We start from the raw sequence: 16,247 nt of genomic DNA, 5'->3' as shown, positions 1-16,247 counted from the left end.
AAAGTCTTCCATATATATGGATCGGAGATGAGAGAATATTCAGTCATTTTATGACTTTCGTAAGTGTGTATAGCCTGTTGAACTTTCTTTTGTGAGCGCATGATTAACTCTCGAAACCTCTAACATAATTTGGTCTCTGATGATGTGATAATCCAAATCAATGTGTTGGAATCGGATGGAAAACTGATGAAACCCAAATTCGGTAAGAACAGACCTCAAATGAGTTGTAATTCCAAGATAATACGTAACTGGGATCAATCACAGTCACACATCGATGAGATTCCCAAGTGGGAGGGGTGTGAGGTGACTAAAGCTAATAGAAGCTGGCACTAGAGCTGATGATAGAATAAGCGATCACCACACATAAAAGTAGTGAAGTCGGTAACAGGCACATGTTAAACTTGATAAAATAAGATCTCAGCAGAGACTATAGAAGATAAGGAACTAAAACAAACTAAACATCTATTGGAATATATAGGAAAATATACTTATGTCCATATACATAATATTGTTATATTCTCTAATAGAGATTAGGAAATTATCCTATCTTGGTCCCCAAGTTAGTTACCCTAGATTCTCTTTGTATATATACATGGTGTAATCGTCTAAGATCAATAACAAAAATCATTCAGTTTATCTTGCCTCCTCTAGTTTCTCCAACATCCCTTGATATATAGGAAAATAATCTCTGGACGTCTTCATTTTATACTAGGAAGCCCTAAAACGGTATAAAAACAAGTCTAAACATACTGTTTCTTAAACCTATTCTCAATTGCTCATGTATTTTATTTCTTCGCATTGCATATCTTAAACAGATGCTCATGTTTTGAATTGTTTTGTGTTTTAATTGTTTAAAAGCGGTATACGTCCACAACATCTTCTCTTATGTGGCCAAGTGCTGGCATGGGCAGAGTTGGTTCATGGTTGAAGCCACTAGCCAATCTTGACAATTACAAATATTTAAGATTCTTTAGAGACAACAAATATATCATAATCGGTTTTGGCTGAAGTCTAGAGTGCATGCAACTTATTTAACATTGAACTAGGATCGGACCCGCGCTACAACGCGGAGAAATATTTATAGATACATGTGATCTATAACGGATTTCAATATGTTATTTATTTTATGATAGTACGATATGAATCATATCTTTATGTAATGAGTTTAAATAAAACAGTAAAAAAGAAGTAAGTAAATTGAAAATATAATAAGCACGAACGAATATTTATTGATATGTAGTTTAATTTGATCATTTTTTGTAGTGAAATTATGAATATATGTAATATATATTAAAATATTTCATCTGTAAAAATTACTAACCGACAATGTTTGTTATGACAAACCAACCCGCAAAGGATTGCCTTCGTTAAAATATCAATCTAACCCGCTCTATCATGTGATTGTAAGTTTCTCAAGCTAGCTAGTGTACTTTTTAAAAGAATAGTTATATGAAAATGAGTAATGTTTGATCATTGTTTGTAGTTGACATGAGTAATATTTTATAAAGTTGAAATATGTATAATATCTTAAACATTCTATAAAATTTAGATATTTATAATATTTCAACCTTTTAAAAGTTTTGATATTTATAATATGTTTAAATTTTAATAATTTAAATATTCTAATATTTTGAAAATTTTTAAAAGCTAAGAACTTTTAAAAGTTTCAACATTAATAATAATTTAAACTTTAAAAAAACTTAAATATTATAATTTTTAAAACTTTAAATATGCTCAAATAAAAAAATTGCATTAAACACTTTATATAGAGTTTATCAAATTGTTTTAAAAATCTGGAATCGTAAGAAGTTAGAAACATATTAGACCTATTTATAATGTTTTTGAAATTTTGTCAACAAAATTCTAATGGACGTGGGATATTTTTTTCTTCTTCGATGGAGTAAGATTGAGATCTCTATTATTTGTGAAATCAATATCTCTATTATTATTGAGATATTTATTTACGGAATATTTTTGTTAAGTTTGGTCTAACAAATAATGTTGATTTGATTTAGATTTTATTGTTAAGTTTTAATAAATGCAAATTTGATACGATGAATCTAAAATAATTACATAATTTCATAAGTTTCCTAAATTTCAGGACTCAACAATATTTTCGAATTAGTATGCCATATGTGGAATATTTTGTTAAGATTTATGGAGGTAGTTAATGATAATTTTATTTAATACTACTTAATAAGTAGGAATCGTTTGTGAGATTTTTTGATTTTTACATTTATAATTTTTATTTATTGATGTTTACTTTTTTTTTTTGATAACCCGATAACCCATTAATTGAGTCGTGGATTTATTCTGATCCGAATCTAATAGCTTTAATTTCGGGTTTTTTTCTGAAATTGATCCGTTCCGAAAGCATTTTGTACTTATATACGGATATGTAATAGAATTAATATATTCATCGCTCTTTCGTCTGTTTGCAAAGAGAATCAATATAAGTAGAATAATACTAGTACTAGTAAACGAAAAAAATGAAAGAGGCCGATAAAAAATATACTTTAAAGACGACGATCGAGGCGAAGCGAAGAGACAATTGGAAAAATAAAAACGTGGTGAGGGTGAGAGACCCCACACTTGACTGCTCCTTCCCTCATTGGGCCACTCCCTTCTCCAAAGGCCATTTCCTTAATTTTTCTTTTTCTATCCTTTTAAAATTCCTTACTTTCTTCATTAGTCTTTTCCTTTTTTGATCACACACACAACCTATCGTAGTTTGCTGTTTACGTCTTTAAGAGGTAAGATAACATAAACTCTACTAGTATTTTAATTCTTCAAGGAGTACGACCTAGGAGTAAGCATATTTCATTCCGGCTATGAAATAAAGTATCTTTTGTTTAAATATACCCTACGTATTCCCCCCCCCCCCCCCCCNCCCCCCCCAAAACAAAAACTGTAGGCACCGATATCATAAAATGTTTTTGTGTAACTTGTAACAAGAGTAGAGACCCAATCTGAGATCAGTTCGATATTAGATCATGGTTAATCAATGCTTCAAGTTTTTATATCCGGATCCAGGCACACTTTGCTTCTAAGCTTTATTGTCCGTGCGATTTTACATGTGGTGTATGTAATTTGCTTTGTTCAGAAATCGAAATTCGAAACAATAAGCAAACTTGGGGTGATCTCAAGAGTGTATGATGAAAAAAAAAGACTTTTCACACTGCAATTTTTTGTTTCTTTTTAAAATCCTCGAAAACTAATTAATTCTTAACGAAACAAAATTTAATATATCGTTGACACCAAATTTTTCATATATGAGAATAATTAACTGATTAATAGTATTCTCCAAGATCAAAAGACGATTCTCGGTACTGTTTTTCCCTCTTTTATTCGTCATGTTGCGTGTTCGCCATAGAGATAACAAGTAAATTATCAAAAATTCATCGATTTGAAATCAGCAATTAAAGGAAAAATAAGGATAGGATAAACGACCTATTTTATAATAATTTGTATACATGTGCAAGCACTATACCAAAGATTCATATGTAAAAGAATAAATCAGAAATACGATCAAATTTCATATGTAAAAGAATAGTTTATTTCCATCCTCTGTATCAACGAAGACATTAACTTCAACCATATAAATTCCTATATATCAAACTTGGATTTTATTTGTGTATTATTTTTTTGTGATTTGAAAAATATGTAGTATTGTAATATAGTCCTCGGCAACGTTTGAAAATTTGACTAGCTAGATGTATAAAACAAATACATATAGAGTAGATGAGATGACCAACTACTTAATGAAATGACTCGTTCGACTAATATGAGTCGTGATCTTTGAGACCTAGTAGTTCTAAAATCTTTCTCGGGAATTATACCATTCGATTTGCAGCATCACATGATTAAATTAAATGCATAACTGGACCGACGTAATAGAAATCATTAGTTAAATACAACTATACTTATTAAAACGAACGATATAAATCGTCGTAATTACTAATATATCAAGAGACAGTAAAGGATTAGATCAGTTGTGGTCTTGCGGATAGCAAAATCTGGTCTGAAAAAGAAAAACCGAATATTCGCATAAACACCAAATAATACTAAAAACAAATAAATATTAATAAAAACCTTATCCGTTCCACGTGCTCTACTAATATACTTATTTGTCCCACTTTTTTTTTCTTCTCTCTCTATCTCTCGTAAGGCTTTTATCAGGTGTGGTCGAAACTAGACGACAAACCCATGCACCTAGGTAGACCTGGACCCCTGACTTGTCACGCCAAGTCACATTCAATGCACTGCGAGAACTACGTTACGTGTCACTGCCACGTAGATTGCTATATTTATTATAATACGTTATCCTCTACATCAATTTTCACGTCCGTTTGATCTCCCTTCTTAATATAATGACCATTAGATCTTACTCTACGGCTATCAATTGAAGCCTTATCTGTGTGTACCTGTCGCACTCGATCATTTGCTCTTGTGTGTGTGTGTTTTTTTTTTCTTCACAATGTTCATTTTCCGCGTAAAATTGTTTCTTCATCGTAAAATCTAGATTTTATCTTTTTGGATTTAATTTGTTTGTTTTGTATCATAATTTTTATTTTATTTTCTTTCGGACGAAAAAATTCTAAATAATGGAATTATATTATTCTCTAGAATGTATGGAAAAAAAAATCGAGTTAAAAAATGACACGTGGTTTTTTTCTAGTTAATTTTATCGTGTTCGCACAAATAGACGGCCACCGACGGCACTATCGAAACCGATGGCACGACACATGACGGTGTCAACGGCGGAAGATGACGGAGTTAAGTTGGCGGTACGTTTATAAGGACCAAGCCACCGCGTTTGCATATAACGATTCTTCCTCCACGGGGGAAGCGTGAGGCCACGGCTCCTGAGCGAGATCCTCGCGGCGTCACATACGAGCCGCAATATCCGCTTCAGCTCCTCTCCTCTACCAACGAAAACCGTCGGAAGCGATTGAAGCACACGCGCGTACTGTGCCGTTGGCCTCGCGATTTGGAACCGCGACGCGAAATCTAAATCGACGATGTAACGTACGGTCTGAGACGAGGCTGAAGGTGTAGTAAACATGACGTCGATAAACTCGTGGTTACCGGCGGTGAGTCCGCCGGAAGATTTCCATTTGGTTTTGCAGATGGCCGCATTGTGGCCAAGCTCTCTCAGAAGAGACATGACCTTACGCAATAAAACGGCACGCTGTTCGTGCTCAGATCTGAGAGACGACAACGCTTCCATTGCTCTCGCCACGTGAACCAGCACCGTTCTTCCGTATGAATCTTCTCTGAGTGAGTTCCTCAGAATCTTCGCTATATCGTCGGCGTAGTCAGGAAGCTCCGCTCCTTCCGAGTCAGTATCCGAATCGGAACCCGAATCTTGATCACACCAGCGTGAGTCATCATCGACGGTCTCAACTTCATCTTCCAAGAAGCCTTGTACAAGATCGGAGAGACAAGGTGAGTCGTCTTCTTCTTCGTAGTCTTCGATTCCGTCGCCGGTATGTTCGCTGCCGCTGCTAAAGCTACACCCAACGAGACGAGCCCTAACCTCGTCTGCGAGTGGATCGGTGACACGTTTTGCTCTAGAGAAACCCATATCAAAATGTATAAAGAAACACGTAACTCGAATTTTTTTTTCCTAGAAGAGAAGTTTGAATAAGAGAGAGAGAAGGACGAGATGGGTTTTTATAAAAGGTTCAAGAACAAGAAATGCGTGAAGAGAGAGAGAGAGAGAAGAGAGGAGTTGGGGCTCCGAATATTCGAAGAGAAGCTTAAGTAATTTATACTATAATTATTAGATATGAATAAAGAAATAAAGATGGAAGGTACATATTATAAGAAGACACGTAATAATGGGGAAAAGCAGAACCGGAGGATATACGATATACCACTTCTTGGTTACTAATAAGCATGACGACTTTTGGCCCGATGGGTTAGGCAAGCAAAAGCATATCCCAACAGGCAACGGGTATTTAGGGTTTTATTCCTCCCCTCATTTACATTTTTCACGCTTCCATGATTTTTAATTTCTTTAGTTAATGTTATAACCTATACGGACATAGTCGAAATGTAAACTGTTCACGTATATATTTACTATTTTCGGATTTTGGATACCGGCCGGATGGATGGATCTTGGGCTCGGTAGACCAACCACCGATGAGCCTTCAGATGGATTATAAAACTTCCATGTGTAGCAGCACGGCTAGTGAATCTTTAACAACATGTTATCAATTATACAAATATAAAGTTAATAAAATTAGAATGATAATGAATTTCGTATTCTCATAGATGTGCATGTCACTTCATGTCATACATTCAATGTTCATCTAACAACTGCATACACTAGACTCCCTCTCTCTAGCTCAGCTCTCTCTCACTAGATGGGGTAGTTTTTGAATGATGCTGGCCCAGGAAGGTTTCTCACAGGTTCCACATCCTTTTTTCTTTTCTGCAAAAAATAAAAAAGTATTGTATGTGATATACGATAGAAAATTCTTATAGACAATTTCGTTTAGACGGAAAAAACATAGATGGAGATATGTATGTGTTTTTACATTTTATTAATTGAAAAACTAACAACTCCATGACCCATGCTGCGCCTGATTCAGTTTGATCCAATAATAATAATAATAATTTCACCTTCAAGTTTGATTTGAAAACAATGATATATGTATGTTACTTCAAATTTGACGACGAGTACAAAGATATCAGTTTGACCAAATATCATAAAACTAAAAAACATATCTAGATTTATATTACCCTCCAAAATTATAAAATTAATAATTCACTATGGTCGTTTAGCGATTGAAAGTTCCTCTGATATTCTAGAAACAAAATCTTATCGTATGTCAACCATTCCATTGTAAATAGTCTTAAATGGTTGAGAAAAAAAGTATAACTTAGTTCGAAATTTCTAGATTAATTTTGTTTTCAGTTGAAGTTTTTACTTAAAAAAGAACTACAAGACAGATGTGATAAGTCTTATCAGTTTGTCGCTATAAAAATTTACAAGCAGATTGAGATGGTAGGAAAATAAGGGTTATCCCGTAAACAAATTACAGATAGAATTTACAGGAAAAGAGGACACGTGACAGAGAGATAAAAAAGAAAGAAAGGGAGGAATATGATGAATTGTGGTGGGGGCCAAATAGGTTGAGAGATAGATGATTGCCAAAGGGGAAGGCGTAGGGCCAAAAGAAGAAGAACCAACCCAAAGAGCCTTTCACCTTTGTCTCCCCTATCCTCTTTTCTTGATTTAATCAATTTCTTTTGGCTCTTCATGATAGGGAAAGGTGTAGCTAGCTGCGTCTCTGTAATTTTGTTAAATAATCTTCTTTTATTAAGACTTACCAATAGTCTTGTTTAAGCCGAGCATATACTTTAATTGTGATCCGTTTTGAGTTCAAGAAAAATTTATGGTTAAAGTGCAGAGAACAAGTCAATTTATGACTCGGTCTTTATTTATTGGTTGAACGTAAGATATGTGTTAGCCTGTGTCTGTGAGGTATTAGAAAACAAGCAATCTTTTGGGAGATCAGTGAGAGAATAAACTATACTATAACAAAGGTATTGTCGCCTAAGCATCCATGCACAAAAATTCACCCGGCTATCTTCAAATGATATTTTAAACTGACAATCATCTTCCATTAAAATTGTTAGTCTATTCATATAAAGCAATTAGTACCAACAACGTAGGGGAAAATTACACCAACTGAGGGGGAAAGCTTGCGTCGAATAACTTTTGCTAATTTAATGGAGGAAAAGGTTGGAATTTAGGAGGTGTGAAGAGTTCTCAGAATGAGGTAACGAAAAAGTGACAATATCTAATCATCTCTCTAGTAAGAACAAGAACGTGACAAGTGGGCTTTGTTATTTGGTTATGCTCGTTGTCCCATGCAGGTTGCGGTATACTATTATTAGAAGAACCCAAATCCATATACAAGTACACTATCGTAAAATTTATTTAAATGCGAAGAGTCAATGGATCTTTACTATTTTCTGGTGAAATCGTGAAAATTCTGCTGGTTTTCGAATAAAATACACTAAGGAGTAAGGATGATGCCAAGAAGCACTCTATTGTATAACCGTCTATACATGACTCCAACTGTCAAACATCTCCGATGTTCCTCTATTTTTTCTCTATAATAGAGATTTTCTATAATAGGAGTGAATTTTATTCCAATCCACCTCTATTTTCACCTCTAAAATAGAGATTGCTATTTTTTCCTCTATTTTCATACAAATAGAGAAAAACTAATTTTTACTACAAAGGATTCCTCTATAAATAGAGGTGGGTTCGAGTAAAACTTACCTCTATTATAAAGATCTCTATTATAAAAGAAAAAAAAATAGAGAAAACCATTAGAAATGGTCTAAATCATTGTTATGTATATAATGTACACTATCTACGAAACATGAAAAGTGCAAAATACCTAGAACGATTTCGTATTTCGAATTAAACTAAAATGAACTCTTTCTACAACAAATTAAACAAATAATAATGTCACGTATATATTTTTCTTACATTAACTGATCCAACTAACTTATTATGCATATTGCATTGCTCACATAATTGATTGTGGTAGTGGTGATGTACACATATAAATATTTTAAAATTTTGTTTTTAAATAAACAATTATGCAAACATATTCATAAATTAATATCAAAACGATATGAATTTTTGTATCAATTTTATGAAAAACTGATGAAAATTAAACATCATCGGATTGGGAGCTGGACATTAAGATGTTTTCATAGTTTTATACGTTGTGATATTAGGAAAAACCCATATAAATTTTCTCTCTCGTGGATGGATGAAACCCGTTGAATTCGTTATTGGGTTTAGAAGTTGAAGGCCCATATGAATGAATAGAAGAAGACCACAAGACGCGCTCTTATTAATGCAATCGATATTGGACTATACAGATGATTAGAGCATCTGTTTCATCATGCGTGACGTAGGTGTGAATATTATTTGTGATAAGATAACTGATACGAGATCTGATCCGAAGCATCTATATTGTTTGAATGTAGCTGTATGTAAGAAAAAGCTCGACCTGTATATTATCTTCTTCTTCTTTTGACGGCGCTCAAGGTTGTACTATTATTATATACTGTACTATATTATCTCATCTATTCGTATGTATATCTGTTTTTGTCTTTCCTAACGTAAAAAAGTCGGTGATATGTTATTGAAAACGTGTACCTGCCTGGAACTTGTTTGAACACAATGAGTTCGTCAACAGAACTCAGACAATCTAGTGCATATTACTGTAAAATTCAGGTAACACAAAACAAAACACTAGTTTTAAAGTAAAACTTGACATATTAGCCACACTAAAGCAACACTCCAGAGTCTTTAAAATTTTAATTATAGTTCTTAATTACAGTACTTCAACAAATTAACCCAATTGCCTCATCGAAACTAACTTCTTGAATCAATATATTATTGTCTTCTTCTTTGATATTCGATCAAAGAAAGAGTTCAACACTTTTGACATACAGTACAAATATCAACACAAGAACCGGCGATGGTTAAGGAAACATCGACAAAGGAACCCATTCGTCAAAATTAGTTCGTTAGAAATAAGCTCAATGTATCAGATTTGTCTTTGACGTTTTTATTACATTAACTAAACGTCCAAGGCCTTCTTCCTTGTTCCTAAACCCAACCATCCTTTACGGTGCGACACACAAAGTATTGTTTATATTTTTATTTATCCATTTATTTCCATTTATTAGAAAGTCATTGATTGGTGAAAATTTTAAAATACAAAATTTATTAAACAAGTATATAAACTCCTCATTAGTGCCATTAACGAGCTTCCCTTTTCTCCTCTGTTCTTCACTTTAAGAAATTTACGAACTTTTTAAATTTTTCTCTTGGACGAATCATCTCTGATCTGAGTTTAATTAATCACTCTTTGATTAAGGACTTTAAAAATCTACACTTTTGATTTTCATCTTCACTTCCTTAGAATTGAGCTCCATGGAGAACGAGCTGTTTATGAATGCAGGAGTTTCACAACCGCCAGTGATGATGACGTCACCGTCTTCTTCTTCGGCGATGCTCGACTGGGTTTCGAGTTCGACACAGCCGGTGGACCCGAGTCTCAGTCGCAATCTATCGCGAGATTGTTTGTTCTGGGAAAAGTCAACGGAACAGAGCATCTTCGACTCGGCTCTGAGTTCACTCGTCTCTTCGCCGAACTCAAACTTCTCCGGCGGAGGAGTAGCTCACGGAGACAATTTCATCATCAGAGAGCTAATCGGAAAATTGGGTAACATCGGCGAGATCTACGGATCTCCGGCGAGCAACGGGAACGTCTCCGCCTCGTGTTACGCAACTCCGATGAGCAGCTCTCCACCGCCGAGACATATGATGGTGACGAAACCGCCGACCCCCTTGGCTGAATTCTCCGGCGACTCGGGTTTCGCGGAGAGAGCGGCGAGGTTCTCTTGTTTCGGTAGCCGGAGTTTTAACGGCAGGACCAACCCACCGTTCCCGATTAATAATCACGTGCCCGTCGCAGCCAATGAGAAAATGCCACGTGTCTCTAGCACCCCAGCTCTGAAGCCTCTCGCGGGCGAATCTTCCGGTGAAATTTCCCGGAAGAGAAAAACAAAATCCAAGCAGAATTCTCCTTCCACAGCTTCACCATCCAAGGTTCGTTCATAAAATCATAATCGGAGCTTTCGATTCACATTCTCAAATAAACCCCTTTTTTTTTTTTTTATAATTAGTTTTGTTTATTTTGCAGGAGGTTGAAGAGAAGGAAGATTCTGATCCGAAGAGAAGCAAAAAGACAGAAGCAAACGAAGACAAAACGAAATCAGTTGATGATGATCCTTACAAAGACTACATTCATGTCAGAGCTCGACGAGGCCAAGCCACTGACAGTCACAGTCTCGCCGAACGAGTCAGTTACCTTTTTATTTTTTGCTTTTTCTTACCAAAATTAATTACCTAGCTTAATCTTTAGGTTAAATTATGTTCTGATTAGCTGAATTAGTCATATGTTGGAATTTGAAGTTAAGTGTTGTTGTGATTTCGATTTCTTAAAAAGGTTCGAAGAGAGAAAATAAGCGAGAGAATGAAGCTGCTTCAAGATCTTGTCCCTGGATGCAACAAGGTGAGAGTTTGATTAATTAACTAATTAATTCGTTTTTATTTGTAATGTAGTTGTGATTAGAATAATGATATTTTTTTAAAGGTTACTGGGAAAGCACTGATGCTGGATGAAATTATAAACTATGTCCAATCATTGCAACGACAAGTTGAGGTAATTTCTCAATTAGATTATTTGGTCCACTTTAAACTCTTTCCCATTATTTCATAATCACTTTTCCAAAACAACAACTACACGATTTCGAATTTTTTATTTTTTCTTAATCTTAATTTCAATTATGGTGCAGTTCTTGTCGATGAAGTTATCGTCAGTGAACACCAGGCTGGAATTTAACATGGATGCTTTCATGTCAAAGGATGTAAGTCACCGTCACACATTTTTTTTTTGTTTAAACAACATTAATTAATTAGACAATTATTATAACAATAATTACTTTGTGAACCAATCGTGTGTTTTTAAAACTTTTTTTTTCAATTTTCTGACAGTTATTTCCTTCAGGCAACAATCTAATGCATCAGCAAGTACTTCAACTAGATTCTTCAGCAGAAACCTTATTGAGTGATCATCATCACAATACAAATTTACAACTGAACCCTAAAATTTCTTCCAATAACATAATGACCCCATTGGAACCTTCTGAAACTAGAAGCTTCGTTTCTCACTTACCAACACTTGCTCATTTCACTGACTCTATTTCTCAGGTTTTTTTTTCTTCTAAATTCTTCTGTTACTTTTAACATTCTTCTATATAACCTTAACCCTTTTTGGCTTTTGTTTTCAGTATTCAACGTTTTCTGAAGATGATTTACATAGCATCATTCATATGGGTTTCGCTCAAAACCGGATCCACGAATTGAACCAAGGTAAGGAAATTTAAATCATGTGTGTGTGTTTTTTTTTTTCGTTTCATTATATGGACACGATGATTTAGTTTTGAGGTGTACAATATATATCTATGCAGGTCCATCAAACCAAGTACCATCGAACATGAAAGCTGAACTTTGAACCTTTATTTGTAATTTTTTTTACAAAAAGATTAGAGTTCTAAAAGGGCTTACGGATAGAAAGTGAGAAAAGGATTGATGGGTGTACATAACAAGAAAGCTTGAATTGGACCACACCATTTGCGAATTCAGTTCTACAATCATTCTCATAGATATATAATTTCTTCATTTTATCTTTACGATTCATTTGTGGTACTCGATTTTATTGTCATATCCAATTATCCGTTATTATTATAATCAGATTCCATAAGCTTGTATTGTTTATATTTAAAACCAGTGTAAGTTTTAATCCCACTAAAGCTATAATAATTTTTCCGAACAACAAACTGTTTATTAATTTTTTTTTTAACAAAAAAAATATCAAACTCTTGGATGCGAAAAAATAATTCGGTTCTCTCTATAAATGCCCAAAGGAAGATATTTTCAATATGTAATGATAAGAAATTAAACAAGGACAGATCAAACCTATAAATTCACATTTTTTCAATAAATTTTGGTGGTATGATTTACGGAAAAGTCAGCAGCGTGTAGCAAAGAAATGATATGTAGATGCAAAATAATATTTTATATTTCAATTATTGAAAATGTATAGCTTCTGCCTTCTGCTGGATTAAGATATTTCAATTATAATTTACAGTTTTTGGTTGGCATAAAATTTAAATTAAAACCAAAAAGTTGATATTGAGTTTTGTTTCGGCAGGAGTTACACATAGCGTGACATCTATCTTTGTGCTAAATTAATTGCTCAAGTGTATTACACTTCCAACAAATAACAGGTACTAATAGCATAGTCACAAACATCAAATCTAAGCAAAGCTTGACTTTTTTATATTTTTACTCTAAACTCGTGAACGTCAATTTTGAATGTTAGATCATATTTGATTTTTTGATTTGATCGTTCCTAGTGTTAACCAGCTGTGTAAGGTGTTGTGTCATTTTCTCTAGTATCTTTGTGCGAGTTATTCAAAATAAATAGAAACATATAGAAAGTCTAATATGAGTGGTTAGTTATGAGCAAAAAAACAAAGCTGATTAATAAGGATGTTTATTTTAGGGATTACGGCGTGATTTATGGGAACTATATAGAGCACACAGGCGTCTCTTTCCATTATTTACCTACTATAGGCCACAAGTATTTGTTTAAATCTCTCAAAAACCATGTTGATGATAATAAAAAGCACAAGCGTATAATGCAGATGAGAAAATACTCGACCGATTCGAAAACAAATACAACGGTTCAGACTGACGTGTAACTGAGCGTGTCAAATATCACACTATACAGTATTAAGTTTTTTTTTTGATAAATAACCATTCTTTACCAGTCCTTGCGTTAGTCGTAATTTTGCTTATAAAATAATCGATAAAATGGCCCAACAACATATAATAATGAGTCCCTATAATAATCTTGCTAAAGCCAAATTTACGAACCTTAAATGTGTTGTGGGCATAGTACTAAAACTAATAAAGATGTGGATTTATTTAGTGGGTTCTTTTTTGGGGCGCTTTATTTGTCGGCCCAACTAAATACATATCCGCACGACTTTCTCTTTGACACACTAAATTAAAATAAAACGTTACGGCATGGCTAATTTCATAGTAGTATATTTTAATATCGATAAATTAAAATACGATACATTTGGAATTCTTTATAATAAAAAACATACTACATTAAATATTAATAATTTTTAAAAAAAACAATAAAAATTGTCTGAATATGTTTTATTGGAGAATTATTGATGACGATGTTAGAAGGGTATGAAGAAAAAAATCAATCGTGCAGATCGCGGTGGTTTAAGTTTTGATCAATATGCTTAGAATCATCATTAGGACTTAGGAGATTAAAGTACCGCAATCAGTGGATGTGTAAAACACATTAGCATCATCTAACACACACATCATTCGGAGTAATTTAACAAAATCACTAATTATTTAATTTATTAATCAAATCTATTGTGAAGAAAAAAAGAAAAAAGAAAAATGGGAGAGCAGACACAACACTGGGGTTGGGGAGAAAGACGTCATCTCTCTCTCTCTCTATTGTTAGTAAGTTTTTAGAGAAAGAGCCCAATCGTGGTTGTGTGTGTTCTCTCACCCAAAAAAAAAAAAAGAAAAAAAAAAAAAAAAATTTATTNAGATCTATAAACAAATCAGATCGATTTCTCGATTTCAATCAAAGAGCTTCGTTGAATGTCTCGCTCCCAGAACGAGGAGTTTCAGCAATGGTGGAACAAGCAACGTGATAGGACGACGACGACCACTAATCACGACGTTCTGTACACCGGTGACGATGAAGCTTTCCTCACCGTCGAAATCCGTAGTACTCCCGTCGTTGACGACCCCGATAAAGATCGGATCCGTACTCGTTCCGCTCGTCAGCTCTCTCGTCTCTACCTCCTCAAGTTCAAGCAACTCGCTTCTTCCTTCCTCTGGATCGGTCACTCTTTCCTTTACCTTCTCCGCACCGCCAATCGCCGCATTGCCAACGATAACCCTCCTTCCGTCTCCTCCTCCGCTCGCTTGTACCGTCTCATCAAGGGATTTTTAGTTCTCGTTGTGCTTCTTCTCTTTTTCGAGCTCGCCGCTTATTTCAAGGGATGGCACTTTACTCCACCTTCCGTTGCTTCTGCCGAGGTTGCTCTCGAGGTTGTTTACGCTTGGTGGCTTGAGATCAGGGCTTCCTATCTCGCCCCGCCGCTTCAGAGCTTGACCAATGTGTGCATTGTTCTGTTCTTGATTCAGTCCGTTGACCGTCTCGTGCTCGTGCTTGGATGCTTCTGGATCAAGCTCCGCCGGATTAAGCCTGTTGCTTCTATGGAGTACCCGACTAAATTGGTTGGAGATGGGGTTAGATTGGAAGATTATCCTATGGTGATTGTGCAGATTCCCATGTGCAATGAAAAGGAGGTAAGCACATGTATGTAGATCCCTAATCCCTAGTTGTTCCAAATCGATGATCTTATTGTTAGGGTGATGAGTTCAATTGGGAAATCAACCATCTGTAGCTTGGATTTGTTGCTATCTTTGTTTTTACTCGTTATCTAAGTGTTTCTTGTTGATTCACATTTGAGTTCTTGCAGTTCATGTTTTGGTACCTCATCTAGTTGATTTTGATTGCAGGTTTACCAACAATCTATTGGAGCGGTGTGTATGCTCGACTGGCCTAGGGAAAGAATGCTAGTTCAGGTTCTTGATGACTCCAGTGAGTTAGATGTTCAGCAGCTTATCAAAGCTGAGGTACAGAAATGGCAACAAAGGGGTGTCCGGATAGTGTATAGACACCGTCTCATACGTACTGGTTACAAGGCTGGAAACCTTAAAGCTGCAATGAACTGTGATTACGTCAAAGACTACGAGTTTGTCGCCATATTTGATGCGGATTTCCAGCCACCACCGGATTTCTTGAAGAAAACTGTGCCTCATTTTAAGGTAACTCTTATTTTGCCTCATGTGTATAGGAGATGTTATGTGATTGGTTTGCTTTATTGATTAAGGATATGGGTAGATCTTTTTAAAACTATAGAGAGTAGTTATACCCTGAGTTTAATGGTATTAGCAAACACGATACATATGGCATAGTGTTTCTTCCACTACAATTACGGTATGTGTGTGTGTGTCTTCATTGCGATTCTAGGATGAACATCTAACAAGGAAATGCAGAGAATTTGCTAGTATAAAAATTGTATTCTTTAGTCAACACCAGCTTGGTAGAACCATTGACATCCGTTACATTTTCCACGGTTGCACATATAAGTTTTGCCCTCATCATGACTTTGTTATAACTGAGCTTTCACATGGTATGAAGTATGAACCTGTGTGCTGTACTGTGATTGGACTTAGAAGGCTTCTTCATTGGCGTGTCATAAGTTTTGATTTTGTCCTTGGAGCTTCGGATTTTTTACATTATTAGTTCAGGGTTTATACCTGGCACAATGATACAGTGCTTCACATACACTAGCCTTTCTCACATGACAGTTTTTCTGTGTGTGTTTTTTTTTCAGGGGAATGATGAATTAGCCTTGGTCCAAACACGGTGGGCTTTTGTGAACAAAGACGAAAACTTGCTTACAAGACTCCAGAACATAAATTTGTCTTTCCACTTTGAAGTCGAACAGCAGGTTAATGG

The 16,247-nt window shown here is 35.0% G+C and overlaps 3 protein-coding genes across 7 annotated transcripts in view; 2 read left to right on the top strand and 1 right to left on the bottom strand.

Annotated features, from left to right (window-relative positions):
- LOC104733574 lies at nt 4,596-5,789 on the bottom strand. Its single transcript, XM_010453167.2, has one exon. The coding sequence runs from the start codon at nt 5,585-5,587 to the stop codon at nt 4,685-4,687; it is 903 nt and encodes a 300-aa protein (XP_010451469.1). The 5' UTR covers nt 5,588-5,789; the 3' UTR covers nt 4,596-4,684.
- Nucleotides 9,530-12,418, top strand: LOC104733491 (transcription factor bHLH62). Of its 2 annotated transcripts, XM_010453093.2 has the most exons (8): nt 9,542-10,657; nt 10,752-10,910; nt 11,058-11,123; nt 11,205-11,273; nt 11,407-11,478; nt 11,606-11,821; nt 11,902-11,983; nt 12,082-12,418. In XM_010453093.2, the coding sequence occupies exons 1-8, from the start codon at nt 9,980-9,982 to the stop codon at nt 12,123-12,125; spliced, it is 1,386 nt and encodes a 461-aa protein (XP_010451395.1). In that variant the 5' UTR covers nt 9,542-9,979; the 3' UTR covers nt 12,126-12,418. The 2 variants fall into 2 exon arrangements, with proteins under 2 accessions (XP_019100463.1, XP_010451395.1); XM_019244918.1 differs by lacking the exons at nt 11,902-11,983; nt 12,082-12,418 and having other exon boundaries at nt 9,530-10,657; nt 11,619-11,821.
- LOC104733305 (probable xyloglucan glycosyltransferase 6) overlaps nt 14,131-16,247 on the top strand; it is a 4,742-nt gene continuing 2,625 nt past the window's right edge. For 3 of the 4 annotated variants that reach the window (XR_759041.2, XR_759039.2, XM_010452914.2), the window contains exons 1-3: nt 14,135-15,028; nt 15,242-15,550; nt 16,123-16,239. Coding sequence is in view for 2 of the 4 variants with exons in the window: in XM_010452914.2 (XP_010451216.1) it covers nt 14,312-15,028; nt 15,242-15,550; nt 16,123-16,239 (1,143 nt within the window). In the remaining 2 variants the exon portion in view is untranslated. Of the gene's footprint in view, nt 15,029-15,241; nt 15,551-16,122; nt 16,240-16,247 lie in introns of all 4 variants that reach the window. The other variant, XM_010453015.2, reaches the window with a different exon arrangement.

This window comes from Camelina sativa, chromosome 1, assembly GCF_000633955.1.
Source record: "Camelina sativa cultivar DH55 chromosome 1, Cs, whole genome shotgun sequence".
Taxonomy (NCBI): Eukaryota; Viridiplantae; Streptophyta; class Magnoliopsida; order Brassicales; family Brassicaceae; genus Camelina; species Camelina sativa.
Note: the sequence above shows the minus strand (reverse complement) of the source record. Positions and strands in the feature narration are given on the sequence as shown.

What these genes read in the sequence shown, in the direction of transcription:
- LOC104733491 (XM_010453093.2), top strand. Translation starts at nt 9,980, where the DNA reads ATGGAGAACGAGCTGTTTATGAATGCAGGAGTTTCACAACCGCCAGTG. An exon ending in TTGTCCCTGGATGCAACAAG is followed by an intron (nt 11,124 to 11,204) that starts GTGAGAGTTTGA and finishes ATTTTTTTAAAG; the next exon opens with GTTACTGGGAAAGCACTGAT. An exon ending in ATGCTTTCATGTCAAAGGAT is followed by an intron (nt 11,479 to 11,605) that starts GTAAGTCACCGT and finishes ATTTTCTGACAG; the next exon opens with TTATTTCCTTCAGGCAACAA.
- LOC104733574 (XM_010453167.2), bottom strand. Translation starts at nt 5,587, where the DNA reads ATGGGTTTCTCTAGAGCAAAACGTGTCACCGATCCACTCGCAGACGAG.